The sequence below is a fragment of the Centrocercus urophasianus genome, unplaced genomic scaffold, assembly GCF_019232065.1.
Source record: "Centrocercus urophasianus isolate 14NV4802_14NV808 unplaced genomic scaffold, USGS_Curo_1.0 seq_14, whole genome shotgun sequence".
NCBI lineage: Eukaryota > Metazoa > Chordata > Aves > Galliformes > Phasianidae > Centrocercus > Centrocercus urophasianus.
The window spans coordinates 46,590,423-46,607,761 of record NW_024884586.1 but is presented as its reverse complement, the minus strand read 5'-3'; the positions used below and the strand labels follow the sequence as shown (position 1 = coordinate 46,607,761).

Sequence of the window (17,339 nt, the reverse complement as noted above, 5' to 3'; positions counted from 1 at the left end):
AACAGCAATTTACATAAAAATACACAGCACTTGTTTCAAAATTCATTCACTTAACTTTTCCAATCAGAAGACATTATGATGGATGCTCCTCCCCACCAAAAGCCATTCCTCTGAGCTCAGCAGAGCTGCCTCTGATAGTCACAAGGCAGAAGAAAAGGTGAATGAAGCCTAATAAATTTTTTCAAAAGTAAATACAGTCTAAGCAGGGTTACAGCCAACAGGGAGTGCAGGATATTCCTGGAAACTGAGCTCATTTGAAGCATACGATTCAAAAGTTGTATTGAAGCATGGAGTGATTAGTGGAATGGTTAGATGCATTAATTCTAACCTAAGAGGTAGAAGTTTAAAGAGCAGAAATTCCTGCCTCTTGAAAAAGCTGTGCATTTCAGAATTAATTTTTTAAAAGAGGCTAAAAAATATAAAACATGCATAAGAGAAAACTTTCTGCAAATCATCACAGAATCACAGAATCATAGGATGGCTTGGGTTGGAAGGGACCCCAAGGATCATCAAGCTCCAACCCCCCTGCTGCAGGCAGGGCCGACAACCTCCATATCTAATACTAGATAGACCAGGCTGTCCAGGGCACCATCCAACCTGGCTTTGAACACCTCCAGGGACAGGGCATCCACAATAGTAAGTAAAATGAATAAGTAAATAAATGAGTCTGCTGGAAAAGCAGAGCTGGTTCACTTCAGGATTTGAAAATCAAAAGGGTGCTCACACCAATCCATGTAAATCCTTAGTTGTAACGCATTTGCAACTACCTTCAAAATTTTGACCTAACATCTTTAGCTGAAAATTCCTGTCCAGCTCTATGTGGGAATTTGGATTATTTTTTCTATTCAAAGGACAAAACGTTCCTGCCCCAGATCAATGAGCCTCTTCAGCCTCTTCCTTTCTTGCAAGACCAACTCAGCCTGAAAAGTCTCGAATTATCCCACAGGTGTATGTGGGGTTTAAAGTGCCCTTCTCAGGTCATGGGAACTGCCCAGGTAGCTGTGGATGCCTCATCCCTGGAGCTGCATAGGACCCTTTGCCCCATCTAGGTCCTTTCCAACCAAAGCTGTTTTATGCCTCTATGATCACATCCTGTCCCACCTTCTGCTTCACATGAATGCAGTCACGCAAAAATAAAGGTTAAGGATCTCATAGGCTCAGGTTGACATTCACCTTCTCTGCCTCTCACAGAGGGTTAAGACCTGGCATCTCAGCCATCTGCATCGGTTGCTTTTCCTACATTACAATCAGTTCATTGTCCGCAGTGGCTGCCACACTGAGAGGACAGTGGTAGGGCTCTCAGCAGGACATAGAGAAAACATTAACAATGTTCAAAACCTCCATGATAGATGAGAAAAAAAATATATATATAATCTTCTAACGTCAGGTTTTCTTATCAGAAAGTTTGAATATTTCCAAGATTTCTGCTTATGGTCTTTAATACTTCTGCTTCCTCAGTCATATATCTTTAGAGCTGCTGAACAAACATCGGGCTGATCTCAAGCTGTAGGACAAATAGCAGCTGAAGTTGGGTACCTGGGGCTGAGCACAATTTTTATTTCCTGATGTTCTTTCTGGGAAATGCAAAGCAGCATTTTTTGCCATGTCCCTCTATGGGCCCAGGAGCAGGTGCATGCTTTTCAAGTTGTTTCAAACAATTTGTATTTCCTCTAATACCAGGCTGCTATGGGAAATATGTTCCTGACACATTCTGTGTACAACTAGATTTTCCTTGTCTTCTAGCTTTGGCATCTGTGGATTTTGTTGAGGAAAAGATGGGAAGGGTACGGAGGGCAAGACAAGGAGGCAGAGTGGAGGCTGAGTGGTGGTCTACAGCTCCTCAGGGAGTAGAGGGGCCCAAGGGAATGGCATGGAGCTGCATCAGGGGAGGGCCAGGTGGGGATTAGGGAAAGGCTGTGCCCCAGAGGGCGGTGAGCATGGGACAGGCTGCCCAAGGCAGTGGGCTCAGCCCTGAGTGCCAGAGCTCAGGAAGAGCTGGGACACCACTCTTAGACATAGGGTTTGGGTTTGGGTTGTGATGTGTGGAGCCAGGGCTTGGACTCAGTGATCTTTATGGGTCTCTTCCAACATGTGATATTGTATGATTCTAAACAGAGAAGCCATTTTTCCCTTGAAGCACATCCAGCAGCCAGAGCAGCATGTCTCCACCTCCTACGCCCAGCTTCCAGGACACATCCATCTTATCTCCATGCCCCTCATTCCTTGGCTGTTCTACCACAATTACCAGTATTGACTAATGTGGGATGACCAGCGTAGACTGTCTGCCCAAGAGGCTCCTTGGCCACACTCAGCCAGGAATGCTTCAGGAATGCTAGGAGTAAAAGCTCCTCAGTCTGTCAGCCTCGGAAAATGCAACCCACTGAAGTTATAGCTGCTGAGGATTAAAATGCCTTTGCTGAAGTTTTTCTCAGCAAGTGCTAAGGACCTCTGTCAAGTTCAGGGCATAGCGCCTTCTGCCAGTATAAGTCACAGTGAAATAGCTGCTCTGTCATCTAAGAGCCAGCTCACAATGAGGACAACCTGGCCACTGCAGAGCAGAGATTTTGTGTCTTTCCATGGGCATTATCTGCTCTCACTGCCATCTAATGAGACCATGACAGATCACCACTGCTTTTAAGGAGACAATGTAGTGCTTGCTTCTCTAGACTGCTTCTCTCTCCTTTCTAGTAAAAAATAATAATAATAACGAATAGATAAATAAATAAATCTCCCTCTGATCCTACAGCAGTGCAAGAAGAGGAGCAGTAGAGAACTGCCTGGATTCCACCAACCACACAAACAACTTTTGTAATTATTTTGAAAAATAACGTATGTAATGCCTGGGAACATTTCAGTGAGATTTGTCTCATTTTGCCACTAATCTTCCATTTATTCCAGTGCTGCTTATGAAGTTTCATGTTCCTTTGATAACACTTGATAAAGACTCCCTTTGTTCCCACCTTTTCTCTCTGGAGAAAAGGTCACACTCCATGCTCATAACATCTCTGTTAAGAGACTCCAAATACATTCTTCACTGAATTGGGTTTCAATAAAGAGCAGCCTTGACTGATTCCATCTGTGTTAAAATAAATGAAAATGCCATAGGATCTGGTCAGGTCAGGTCAGCACAGCTGGTTAAAACATTAATAAGATTATTCCAATTATCAGTAGCTCTTTATCTCAGCACTACAATAGCCTTTGCTATTGACTTGAGCCATAATCCCAGTTCCAGCAAAACATACTCCTAGACATTGTGCTATGGTGATGGAAGCTTAAAAATATTTAGTAGAGCTAAAAAATATAGATATAGATAATAATCTACGTTCTGCCTTTCAATTTTTGGATAGGCTCATGCTACAGTCACAGCTAAAATTTTCTTCTCTCACTCATCCCAGTGCCACAAACAACCACATGATATCACAAAGAACTTCCCTTCCATCAGGGTTAGGATGATATCCTGTGTTTTTCGTTGTTTAGAAATGATCATAATATTTTTAATAATATGTTCAGGGTCTATTTGCACTACTTATTGCTACACTGTACCTCTAAGGTTTGCTTGGATTTAGAGCTATTACTTTCAGGAAAGAGTAAAAAGCCCTTAACTACAGTATAATTGAAACGCGCACAACAGAGTCTATTTGTCTGCAAATTTAATGCATTTACTTAGGCAGTTATTATTAATTTCTAACCTGAGAGCAGAACTGCCTTCCAAGGGGAGAGATGATGGTACACAGTGAGCTGAACTACTCAGGAAGCACCTCCCAGCCTGCTGCTGTGCACAGCCCTGTATTTAAGACTGAATGAAACCTAACAAAATAGATACAAAGTCAGCTTTCCTCAATTCCCCAAGCACTGTAATGAGGGTAGTCTTTTCCATCTAAAAGAGCTTTGCACAACACTGAGGTTACAAGAGCTCCCTCAGTACCATAATACTGGAGGAACTGGGCACAGCTTTCCTTGCAGAGATCCCAAGGCTCCTTGGAGTCTGCTATCAGCAAAGCTGAATTTGTTCAAGGATTAATCATCAGAGCAGTAACTCGCTAAAATGCATGGCAAATCCTCCAGTGCTGATTTTACAGACAGTGAGGTCAATGGTTCCAATAAATCAACTTCATTCATGCTGTCTATAAATAAGTAACATCCCGAAGTGGGAAGAAGCTGGCTCCTGTTTTAGTGTTGTGCTTGTTCTGAAAGCTTTGGGAATTTCCATTTTCATTCAGTCGTTTCTGGACCAGATGCACTCTGCTTGATCTTCTTAATCCACTTCCACTGCTTTTGTGTTCTTTGTCGTGTAGGCTGGCCAACATTAAAGTCTGTCTTCTCAATATACTTTGAAAGATTTGCAGCACTTAATATCAGCTGTTTGAATAAAAATTATTAGTGGACAGGTACCTCTGTTCTGCTAGCTTTCTCTGCACAGCAAATGCCCAGCTGTGGAGAGCTGCAGGCAAGATATAAATCTATGGCCTCTATCTTCTCAAGATGCTAAAAAACACAAAGTAAATCATAAATTGTTCTGTGAGATGACACTGGATGCATCTATTCCTGTTGCAGAATGGCACAACACAGCTGTCACTCGGTACTAGTCTGCTTTTCCAAATCAGCTGCAATGTAGGTCAGGATTGGGCATTTTCCCACTAATTCCACTGGAATTTTCCACTAATTCCAAAATTTCACATTGTTCAAGGGGTGGGCAGGAGTGCCCATTGTTACACATGTCTTGCTGTTGTCTCTGCTCATCCCTAATCATGAGAGAGCTGAGAGAAATTAGAGCCTGAGGAGAAGTGCAATGCCTAGATGCCTGGAAAGGAAACTTTGAAAGCATTTCAATATTGCATCTCAGGTGCTTCCAAAACATCGTGCTCCAAAAGCTTGTCCCTGCATAGTCAATCCCAGTCTCTCAGAAATCTTTAACATTGTCTTCCATACCACGAGAACTCTGTGTGACCCATGTGGCTATTTGCCTCCTGACTTGATTGGGCATCTGAGTCAGTCTCCAGGTTTTCCATGCAAACACAGAGTAAAAAGAATATGATCAGAGCAATTACAACAACAAAAGGCAAGAATAAATTCGCTTTGGGCTAAAGAAAAGCAAAAACTACTGCAAGGCTCATTAGGTAATGAGAATATCAGCCAATGCAAGCTTTAGGTCAGCAACTGAGGAAAGACAGGTAGGGATAGCAAAGTCATGTTACCACTGGCTAAATCATTAAGGAAACCATTGCTAAGACCTCAGTGTCTCATCTCACTGACTACTTGAGTAGGAATGTGGAGAAGAGCTACAGGAATGGTATAAGAACAAGAAAAATACCCTGTAGGAAGACACCAGATAAGCTATTCAGAGCAGAATGAATGATGCTGCGAATCCTATCCAACTTTAAAATCACTAAACATCTGTGGGCTACCGACAAAGCAATGAATTCCTCACCACCTCATTAGACCAAGAGCTCCACTGAGTGCAGTCAGCTGAATCCCAGCCTCAGAGGCTCCCTGTGCTTCCACCTTGGAAGTGTATTTTAGATACTGTAAATATCAGATGGGCAATTGTATTTGCTCAGCAGAACAGAGATCTCACCCTGTGTTGAGATGACAGCAAATCATGAGACTTACAGGCTTTCTTTTGAAAAATATTGGCTAGCAGAGTTCTAGTAGATGATTACAGCAGCAATTAAAGAAAGGCGCTGAGAACAATTCTACATTTAAAGTTTGGTATTTAGGCTAATTACAGGGCAAAACAGAATAGTTCTGATTTTCATTTCACAAAGGATATATGTAACCAGCAGGACAAATCCGAGGTAAAAAATCACTGTCTTTGTAATCAGATCTTGTTTTTCAAAGAGGAGGAAGCTGGGGGACGTGCCAGGAGCGATGTGTCACTTGATTTCCTGGAGATGACTCTCACACACGTGGAAGTGGAAAATGACCCAGTTTTGAGTCATGGGGTCACTTGCAGACCTGAGGGAGCCAGGGGTCCCATCACACCACTCCTCATCTGCCATGATGTCCACCCCAGGAGGCAGTGACACTGCATTCAGACACAGCATTTCCAAAAGAAAAAAGCTGCAGGGGGACAAAGCTGAAATGAATGGTTTGTAGTTCCTAGGAGAATGACAGGGACATGTCATTAAGGTCTTATACTTCTTTTGACCGGATGACTTTGGTGGGTGCCAGATGTCATAAGTATCCTTATGGCTCCCATTTGCAGGTTCCCTTGGCATTCCTAGCTTTAGGAGGAGCTGTAACATCTCCTGAAGCTAGGTCCATGGCAGCTTAAATGAAGTTTGCTGGACACTGAGCAGCATGTGTGAAGTTAACCCCTAGCAACTCTATTCCTATTTCCCTCATATGGATCAGCTAAAAATATATACTTTTGGAAAAAAAATACATGACCAGAATCAGGATTCTTGAATGCACTTGAAGTACACAGAAGCAGCTACAAAAACGTACTGCTGTAATGACTTTATTGAATAATGAATATTCAAACTGCTATTTTTTCAAGCCCGGGACATGTAGTTTCAGCAGTATTTAGATGCTGAGTTATGGTGAACAAAGGGAATTAAAGACTGACATGAGGCATGTCTGGGTTTCAATCTCTATCTGGAGCATAACAGGGATTCTTACATTTCAGTCATAGAAATCCTACTTTTGCAATTATGCTTTAAGACAAGAAGATTTACAAATGATATATTTTTTTAAATCATTATTTTCAAACAAGTTCCTACAGAACACATTCCTGTCCTGCCTGGGCTAAGCCCAGAGAACAGCAGACATTGGGAATGGGAAAGGGCATTCCCAATTTCTTCCAAAAACTTCTACTGAACTGCACTCAGGAGGGAAGGAAATGTTTCCCAGCAAGCATTGACAGTATCCCCAGGAGTATCTGCTGCTGGAGAAAACATTATATTCAGTATATCGATAACTTCACTTCTCAGAAACTATTCTGAAAGGCATCAGAAGAAGGAGCTTATGGTCCCTGCTACACCCAGATATTAGCTGCAGTTCATACACAATGCATTTGCTCTTGACCTTATAGGTGTGGACTTGAGACACGCATTGCAAAGACAATTATTCTACCAGAGAGTAAATTCCCATGGGGAAATCATTTACCAGTGTCTCCTGAAAAGTTCAACTCTTGGTATCCTTTCCCTAGGCTTTCCCACCCACAGACCTCAAGCATTTATGGTACCTCCACACTCAACAGCTCGCCCCATTTCAAGTCCCTATGTGAACTGCACTATGTGCATGCTACCTCACTAAGTGAGGAGATGAAGGAGGACTCCTGAACCCTTCTCCATCTCTTCTTTCCTTTCCACATCACAAGACAGCCTCAGCAGTGTCCCGTTCTGCTCTCATCAGCAAGTCTGCTCCTTGCTGAGCTTTCATGCTTTCAGGATGTCAGTTTTGTTCTGTTCATATGCTAGCAAAATTACTGCATTGCTGTGCAAGCAAGTAAAGCTGCTGAATAATCAGTCCGTCCAGCCACAGTGACAGAGACTTTAAGTCTAAGAGATTTCAAGCAGGACACTGTTCCCCAGTCTAGAGGCTATTATCTTCTACAAACTGGTAGGTGCTTTTCCATTACAAAGCATTACTAAGACACACGCCAATGTCCAGCACAGGGGTGTATTGGCATTGTAAGACTAAAAGTTACTAAAATGATTCCACTGGCTTGTGCATAAGCAACATCCCTCTGCTTCTCTCTTTCAGTAACTGTGACTGTGGGAGGACAACAGCACCTGCTGGGACTTTATGACACGGCAGGGCAGGTAAATGACTGCAAAACATCAATAAGTTGCCTTTCTCTTGATTTTTTTTTATTTTTTTTTTACTATCACATATAGGTTCTGTTGTTTTGTCATGTTGTTTTGATGTTTTTGTTGTTGCTTTTTGTGTTTGGTTTTTTTTAATAAAAAAAATTTTAGTAACTGACAATGAACTGTAATGGCTGAACTGCAGACCTCCTTTTAGTTTTTTACATGCAGATTTTATTCTGGTTCAGCAACAAAACACACACACATACATACATCCCTACAATGGGATTTTGTCTAAGCAAAAAACAAAGCCTGATGGTGAAGTTCAGCCTCCCATGCATGCACTCCATCCCCACTCCACTCCATCCCTATAGCCTTTTATAAAAGTCACCATTTTCTTACAACTACCACATGGTGGCATTGGAGATACAGAGAAGAATTCCAGTTTCTAAGACCAGAAAACCAGTATAATACAACAGCAGGCTATCAGTCACCAGCTATTGACTGAAGACACGTTAACTCAGGCAGACGGGCACTCATCCCAGGATGGGATCACATTCCAAGCAGAAGAAGGTACCAGGCTCATAATGAACTCTCTCTTCTACCTCCAAAATGCCAGTGACTTACAGAACAAAGAGAAAACCACCAGTGGCATGGAAACCTTGCAGGAAATCAGCTGCCAAGAGGAGAGGGAACAGATCCCAGCTCCTTCCCAGCCAGGAAGGGCTCAAGTCCACATCTACCAGCTACTCATAGAATCATTAAAGTTGCAGAAGACTTCTAAGATCCCTAAGCCCAACTACAACTCATCCCCACCACTGCTGCAAAATGCATAAATAACGCAGAATGAGACTCTGCTGTCTGCAAGAGGCCACTTACTGCAGACTGTACTTCTCTGCAGTGTGCAGAGAGGTCAAAATCTGCAACACAACAGACTGTCACTTCCAGAAAAAGCTACACTCAGCAGGACCTGTGCATTTATACTCTTGGTTTTGCTTTTTGTCATTTTTTTTTGCTGTCACTTGCCTGTAGGCCACTTCATAGCTATCTCAGTGTCAGTTACAGTCCACTCATCCTTCCTATTTACAAAGTGTAAACAGATGATCTAAAATCCAGTCCTAAAGAATGATCCAAGTCTTCATTTTGCTTGAGATATTCAAGAAGGTGCATGTGTAATTTTCTTTTCTGCACTCACAAAGGCAAAGCTCAGTGTGTCTGTCACGATCTGGCAACTCTGTGAGCCTCTGCAAATGAGACTGGAGTTATATTCAGTACTCAATCAGATTTTGCTCAGTGCCTTAATATTTCTGCTTGTTTTGAAGGGCTGACAGTACCACCTGCCACTCATTTCCTCAGCAACACATCCTCTTATTTGTTCTCCTGAGCCAAAAGAACCATAAATCTGTTCCTCTGTCAGACCTCACCCTCCCTCCATTCCTCCACAATCATATTGCCATCTCTTGCTTCCAACCAGTCAGACCACCACCTGCCTCCCAGTAACATTTCCAGCTCCTCGGGATCGTTTCCATCTCAGACTTTGGTCCAGAGGACGTGGCCATAGGCAAAACCTGGAGCATGAATCACTGTTTGATGACCAGATTGTATCTGCATGGAGGCAGCGGGGATGATGCTTCCCACATGCTCAAGCTGTAACAACAGATCATCTGGGTTGTTTCCTCACTCCTTCTCCTTGTGTTGTGTGGCTTTCCAAAGGCACTGGTGTGAAGTCATAGCCAAAAATAGCACTTGACATTACGATGCTATAAAACACATGCTAATGAAATAACAATTGGAGAATGTACTTCTGCAGCAGGACCCTCTGTCAGCCTGCAGGGAGAGCTGGCAAGAACCCAAGAGCTGAGGGATCTGGTTTTCTGTGTCTCTGGGCACAAAAAGTCCTAGGAGGGAAAAGAAAACATTGCTTTGTTGTTAGTTTGTTTGCTTTTCTTTCCCTAAGCTGGAATCAGGTGTGGAGTGCTTTAATGGCAGGCAGTGTACACAGGGAGATCGTGACAGCAGCAACATTACAAAATACAAAGTTTTGTACTTTCTCGGGCACGGCACATTACAGGCACATAGCTCAGCCGGTGGCCAGGCAGTGTAGCTGGGAAGCCCTGCATAATCCAAATGACTGCCAACAGGATGCAAGCATGAGCCAAGGAAATGAATTAATGATCAGTTACAGCCCACGTGCACAAAGACTCGTGTCCCTTCTTCAACATCACTGTCACTACAGATATGCCCCAAAGCAGGGCAAGCATCCAGCACCTTTTTTACCCTCTTTACTTGCTTTCCTTCAACAATGAACCACCTCTGAGCAAGAAACAATTCTGATGTGGAGCATTTCACAATGATCCATTGCAAGGTTTTGCAGCTTTCTGCTGGAGCATGAACACAGAAAGGGCCCTCAGCTGGGGTGCTCTGGAGGCTCCTGCCAGCCCAGCAACAGGGATGCATGAGATCAACTCATATCTATAATATCTTGTATCTGTGTGTGCATTAACACACCCATGTGAGCTCCTGTGTGCCCTGACCTCTGCACTGTGACATGTGGTTGTCCCTCCTTACAGCATAAACAATGCTCAGTGCCACCAACACAAATCTGGAATGCTCCTTAAGAAAAGATTTTCTGGGGGCTTCAGAGGAATGAAAAAATCCAATTAAATGTGCACTTCTGTAGCTGCCACCACCCGCTGGAAGTGCTCGAGGCTTCCAGTTTGGATTTTAATGGCACAATGTCACCGTTTTTCTAAATAGGCACATCTGGAATACGCTAACTTGTTATATTTAGCCAATTCCGTTCCAGAAGTCCTAAATCAAGATTCCTAGAGAGCTTGCTGCCACCACGTGGCTGCTTTAGGAGGCTGATTTACAGCAATTACACTGAAAAATCATAGGAAAGGCCTTTGCCAGGCACCTAACTACAACCTATGTCGGCTGTGGAGTAAATATTCTTAATGTTGGAGAAGACAACATATCATGTCCAGAGCCTCAAACAAACCTCCTCCCACCAACTGTACTTCTTTGTGGCCTCTGTCACGGATGATTTCCATATTGCCTCTGAATTTCCCTTACAAAATTCCCTCTATGTGAATAGGCATTCCTTCTTGGCTGCTATGTCCAAACAGCTCCTGTTCCCATGTAAATCTTCAAATCAACGCTTTCTGTGACATCTAGCTCAGTCAACAATTACCGTGGCTTTGCAAAATGCAGCAGGTTATCTTTGCTACTAGATTTCCCCAGTGCACCAAGGGAGTGTTCTTGCTGAAGGACAGAGGTCTCACGTGAAGTTTTCCAACATTAAACAACCTCAGATAGATAAAAGAACAACTTCTTCCCCTTGGTTGGGTCAAAAGGAGGATGTCTTATCATCAAATGCAGTCAGAAACGTGTCTCTTGAGCTGTGCAGAGCACAGCAGGGAGTCTGTGACCGGGGCTGGAAACCAGTGTGGTACTGAAGGTGATGACTGGGAATACATCCTTCCTCTTAAAGTGAGTCTGGAACAATTAAATTGCAGCTAGACAAAACAAAACATTTTCTTTGTATTTTAGGATGTTTCTTTAATTATTTTTAATGTTACAGAGCTATATTTGGCCTCATACTTCCTTTCAGAATAAATAAATTTTCTTGTTTAGAAAAGGTTGGTGCAGAATATTTTTACACTATTAGTATTTTTTAGGAAACACGTCTCTATTCAGAAGTAGTTTGAATCACCTTAGCAAGATGAAAGAAAAAGATAAGAACCCCTCTCAGCTTCCTTTCTCCAGGCTGAGCAGCCCCAAGGCTCTCAGCCTTTCCCCAGAAGGGAAATGTTCCCTTCACCCATCATTTTCCACCACCTCATAACCCCTGCCATTCTCTCCCTGCAGGAGGACTACAACCAGCTGAGACCCCTGTCCTACCCCAACACAGACGTGTTCTTGATCTGCTTCTCAGTGGTAAACCCTGCCTCATACCACAACGTCCAGGAGGAGTGGGTACCTGAGCTGAAGGTCTGCATGCCCAATGTGCCTTATGTCCTCATAGGAACACAGGTAACACTCCTTTGGGGCACAGTTCACCTCTGCAGTGGTTCTCACAGCCTCATGGCTAAGGGCTGGAGACTGAGGCTTCTTATTGGACTTCATATATGAAAACCAGAATTCAGCATTAGAGGGAAAGCCATAAACTGAAAATGGAAGCCAACATGCAGTTGACCCATTGAGTTAGTCACAACTGACAAAACTCCTTATTCACATGTATATTAACATGGTGTGAAGGTGTAAAATCCTATAGGGATAAAAGATTTCTGATAGGTCTTTAATGGGAGGAAAAGCAAACATCAAAGGCTATGGCTGGAAGCAGAAACTAAATTCAGGCTCGATTTTAATAAAGAGAATAATTAGCCAAACAACTTAGAGACATAGGAAGGAAATGGCCTCCCTCATGCTTTACATCAACATTACAATTACTGACTCATCATCCCACCTGTGCTTTAGGGGATGTTAGACTGAACAATCAAAGCACTTTGTTTCAGCCTTAAAACCTACGAATCTATGGGTTTCCAATACACAGGCTGGACAGAGATCATGAAAAGCAGGGATGCTAAAGTCAGGAAAATGTCCAAGTACAGGGCAGTAATCTAAACCAAATTAGAGAAAGAGATCACTTTCTGAGCAAAAATAAAATCCTCATGGCATAGGAAAGTCTGGTTATTCAAGCACTGGCTTTGTTTACCACACTGGAATACTCTAAAAGAGCAGTTATCCTTTGGAACACATACTCTGAAAATGGGTGGTTTTGAAATGCCAGAATGTTTCACTTTGATATTTTCCATGGAAATAAAGGATTTTGCTTCAAGTCAGCCATCCAGAGCTGTGTCTGTTTGGTCTGTCACTCTGTTTTACAGGTGATGCAGTGCAGGATCATAGCAGACTCCCTTTCCAGTGTGACTTAGGCTTCTACCAACACTTTCCATAATGTATAGCCACTGAGAAATGCATCTGTACTATGCTGCAGCCATCTGAGCTGTGGCCTGATAACTGTCCGATAAGAACTAAGCCACATTAAACAGAAAATGTAAAGAAAGGAAAGAAGAGAAAATACATATGTAATTCATTTCTCACCTGAGGCTGTGAGGACAGACATTCTTGTTCAAGGATATGACTATGGGTTTGTAAACTTACGAATATATCTTTCAAGAAGGCAGTACTGAACATGGGTTTTGTGTGTTTTTGACTAGATTGATCTGCGAGATGATCCCAAAACTTTGGCTCGTTTGCTTTACATGAAGGAGAAACCACTCACCTATGAGCATGGCGTGAAGCTGGCAAAGGAGGTAACAACTTTTTGGAGTCCCGTGAAATCAGTTGATCACAGCAAACTCTCAGCAGGGCTTGTTGGTTGTTCCCAGCCAGATATCAAACACCCTGGAAGTAGAAACAGATTCTGGCTTCTGATCCCACTGCTTTGGTGCAACACCCAACCTACCTCCAGGCAAAGCAATAGTGGGGAAAGGGACAACAAAACAGATTTTACTGACTACCTCAGCTTGTAGAAATTAAGAGCAGCCTCTCTGGCACCTTCATTCCAAGTCCACCCTTTTCACCACTTCTCTTCCCCTAGCAGACAGAAGCAGTCCAGTTCTGGTTATTCATCTGGTGTGCTAATACTGCTAAGAAGTCCTAAGCCACATCTCAATCCCTCTAGTCTGTGATAGATAACAAGAACACTGCAGCCAGTTTCCTAAATAAATGGGAAATGTGCTTCAAGAGCATCTAATATCTAATACTTTTCATTTCATTGCATCTCACTCCATTTACTCATGCTTGGTAGCCAAAGCATAGGGAGAGAATACATCTTTTTTGCAGTGTCAAGATAGACAGCACTTGGTGCTCTCTCACTCAGGATGATTACTGGTCTTGTCCCTCAAATCTATAGGCAGCCAGATACAAAACAGAGGATCTCACCCCGTTTTCTGAAGGTCAGGACAATATTCACACAGAAGGATGCTGGAGCACGGTCTCTCTATCTCTCCAGACAGTGGTTACTCACGCTTCCTCTCTCCTTTTTCAGATTGGAGCACAATGCTACCTGGAGTGCTCAGCCCTTACACAGAAAGGCCTTAAGACTGTCTTTGATGAAGCAATCCTGACCATTTTCCACCCCAAGAAGAAGAAGAAGCACTGTGCAAAGTGCCATAGATGCTGCACCATTGTATGAAGTCACTTGGAAAGAAAAGTGAGATGAGTTCAATGAAAACAAGCAGGTTAGAAAGGCAATGAAGGTCATATGCAACTGAAAAGGGGAACATGACCAGAAAAGGGTCCTTTTTACCCAAATAGGAGCCCTTCATTCTGTGAAACCTCCAAGCTGTATCACAATAGGCCAGCTGTTATCTGTGTGCAATCCAAACCTTCAGAGTTATATGCAGCCTGTTCCCACCACTGCAGACTGTGCTGAGCCAACAGAAACAAGGATGCCTGCTCCTGCTTGATTCTTCTTCACCTTAGGAATAAGAAGGCGGCACTGTGTGGGGAAAAAAATAAATAAATAAAAAATAAAGGGATAAAAGAAACAGAACAAACTCCATTTGTGGCCTTAAGGAAGAATTGATAAAAATTAAAAATTTGCAGTACTAAGGAATTTAATCTGAACTGACTGAAAGAACACGAAGATCTGTAGAAATCTACTATGTAAGACGTACACTATAGGTAGGATGTACTTTTGAACTACTTTTCTTTTATAAAATTCATTACTTCAGGATATACTTATTTTTGTTCAATCCGCATGGAAGCAAAGGTGGAACGATTCCAGTTTGTTTTCACTTAATGGTGAAACTTCACAGCGTCAGTATGTTGCTGCACCCAAGCTATCAAAACAGATCAACATTTACCTCCAGACTTAAGGAATGTTCTAAAACAAAAAAATGCAAGTAACTCTATTTGTACAAGGGAATATTAAGGCTGAGCCATGTTTCTGTAAGCTGGGAAAGGAAGAACAGAGTTGTAGTGTTTGTGTACTGATATTCTGCCACCAAATATTGCCCTGGACATGAAATACCAGCTCGGAAAAATTGCCTTTCCAAACTGAGAACATGAAAGAGACACATTGCCATGGCAACTGAAAAATTACCTTATAGATCAGCTGGATTTCTACATCCCACCCAGCAGACAAAAATAGCAAAAGCCAAAAAGCCAAAGGTGACACCAATCTCAAGTACTTTAAGATGATCCAAGTGCCTTATGATTTTTTTAGAGTATCTCATGTAAAAACCTTATCAAAGCGAAATTATAATCATTGTGATTTATTGTGGTCCCCCTCCTCTCATTCATTATTGTGCTTCGCTCCCACTCTTTCACAGCCTCATTGCGGTAAGTGCTGTTTAAGTTGCAGTTCTGGACTTTCACAGGATGGGCTGCAGCCCTTAGCACAAGGGTGGGAAGACCTCGAGGGAGCACAAGCTGCCTGTAAGCTCCCTGTGCTGCTGGAAAAATGGTGCCTTTCCACTAAAGTCTCTCTGGGAAGCCTGTACTTTCGCACCTCACAGCAACACTGATGCTCAGAGGTGAGCTCAAAGGGCATCTGCCTTTGAGAACAATGGCAGTGCCATGAGATTGTCTTGTGGATTTCATTCCCTAAGCAGAAAATACAGAGACCTCCAATATAACTCCTTACAAAAGCAGCATCTCTATCCAGCATTTTGAAAACTGCTCAAACTAAGCAGCAAACAGAAGAGAACAGTCATGATGCAATGCTCCATCCTTTACCCATGGAAGATGACAGATCCAAGCTCCTGTATTCACTCGAGCACAAATTTTATTTACCACGGACACAGACAGAAACCAGATCAGACACAGAACATTTCCAATAGAGATGAGTCAAAACTGGCCAAACTTGAGGTCAGTGCTACTCACCCCCTCTTGTGCTGCACGTAAGCATGGACAATAGCTAAAATTACGCTAATCAACAGCTATACAAAAGAGAGGCTTCTTTACTGCTAGCAATCATTGTGCATATCTTCTATCATGTTGCAGAGAAATGGACTGACTGACACAACACAGCTCAGAGTGAGGACAGAGCTGAGCCTGGTGAAGGAGCTCATGTCGTGCCATAGAGGCTGTGCTGCTGTCCCAGCACTGAGCATTCACACAGCGGGGACATCAGTAATCAGCTGATCTGAGAGGTGTAACACGGTGTTAGAAGAGCATGAAGAAAAGTAGGAGTGGCCAAAAGTCCACTGAAAAATAAAAGAAGGGTTTCAGCAGAGAAAATAATCAGAGCTTCACTGTGCTGCTGTTTGCTTCAGTGGAAATAAAACAGGGTGATGGCTTTGTGATTTAGGCTGCTGTAAAACATTAGCCTATATGCAACTCTGGTTAAAGTAAGTGAAGTCTGCTGTAGCTGAAGTGCAATGGAAACACTCAGTTTGGAGCTGCCAAGTATTCTCAGAGCTTCACAAAACAACAATTCAGACTGACAGCTGAGCTTATCATAAAATAATGAGCACAGTGGAAAGTGCAATATAGCATTCCCAGCATGTGTCAGAGAAAGCCACAATAACCAAATGATATTTTTGCCTGGTATCAGGGGTGCCTATTAATGCTGATGGGATGGGATGGGACAGACGTATAAAATCATATAGGAAGTTGTACCATTAATGTAATTGCAGTGGTTTGAGGAAAAATAACTTACAAAAACCCATATTACAGAATCACAGAATTGTAGGCATTGGAAGGGACCTCCAGAGATCAAGTCCAACCCCCCTGCCAAAGCAGAAAAATATGGTGATGAAGAAGCTAAAATGCTACTATGCTGATTTATTAAACTGTAGCACCCTGCACAAATCGTTGTGTAGCACTGAAAGCAGATATATGGAAAAAATATTATGACTAACCAGGGCTTTGTTTGTCTTCACAAAGTCTAACACATCAAGTCTGCAAAACCGTTTTCAAGTTTTTCAAGCTAATTGAGACCAGAATTTGTCATTTGTGAGCTGAAAGAGAGGGTGAGTGGTCGCAATCCACACACTGTGGACTCCATATCTTTTTCATTCCTCTTCCAACAAAAATAACTGATTTTTTTTAAAAGAGACGTGGCTAATGCAGGTCTCATAAACATCACAGAATCACAGAATCACAGAATCACAGAATCACCCGGGTTGGAAGGGACCTCAAGGATCATGTAGTTCCAACCCCCCTGCCTAGCAGGGCCACCAAACACACACATTCAGATCAGGTTGCCCAGGACCCTGTCCAACCTGGCCTTAAACACATCCAAGGACGGGGCATCCACAACGTCCCTGGGCAGCCCGTTCCAGGGCCTAACCACTCTCCTTGTATAGAACTTCCCCCTAACATCCAACCTAAATCTTCCCTCCTTCAACTTCGATCCATTTCCCCTAGTCCTGCTGTTGTCAGCCCTTTTGAAGAGTTTACTCTTCACATGTGTGTATGTAACCCCACACAGGACTCTTACATCAGTCCTGTGTGGGGTTACATACACACATTCATCCTCACAATGTGGCATTTTTCAAGGATCTGCCATGTTACACCGTGGTCTTGGAGAGGAAGGAATAGCACAGGCCAATAGGCTCCAGAAAGGGGCTG

The 17,339-nt window shown here is 42.8% G+C and overlaps 1 protein-coding gene across 1 annotated transcript in view; it reads left to right on the top strand.

Moving 5' to 3' along the window:
• RHOJ (ras homolog family member J) overlaps window positions 1-16,901 on the top strand; it is a 47,002-nt gene extending 30,101 nt beyond the window's left edge. Inside the window, exons 2-5 of the mRNA XM_042814328.1 lie at window positions 7,708-7,766; window positions 11,622-11,786; window positions 12,974-13,069; window positions 13,807-16,901. Coding sequence (XP_042670262.1) covers window positions 7,708-7,766; window positions 11,622-11,786; window positions 12,974-13,069; window positions 13,807-13,953 — 467 coding nt within the window. The 3' untranslated portion in view covers window positions 13,954-16,901. The remainder of the gene's footprint in view (window positions 1-7,707; window positions 7,767-11,621; window positions 11,787-12,973; window positions 13,070-13,806) is intronic.
• Window positions 16,902-17,339: the final 438 nt, after the last annotated feature.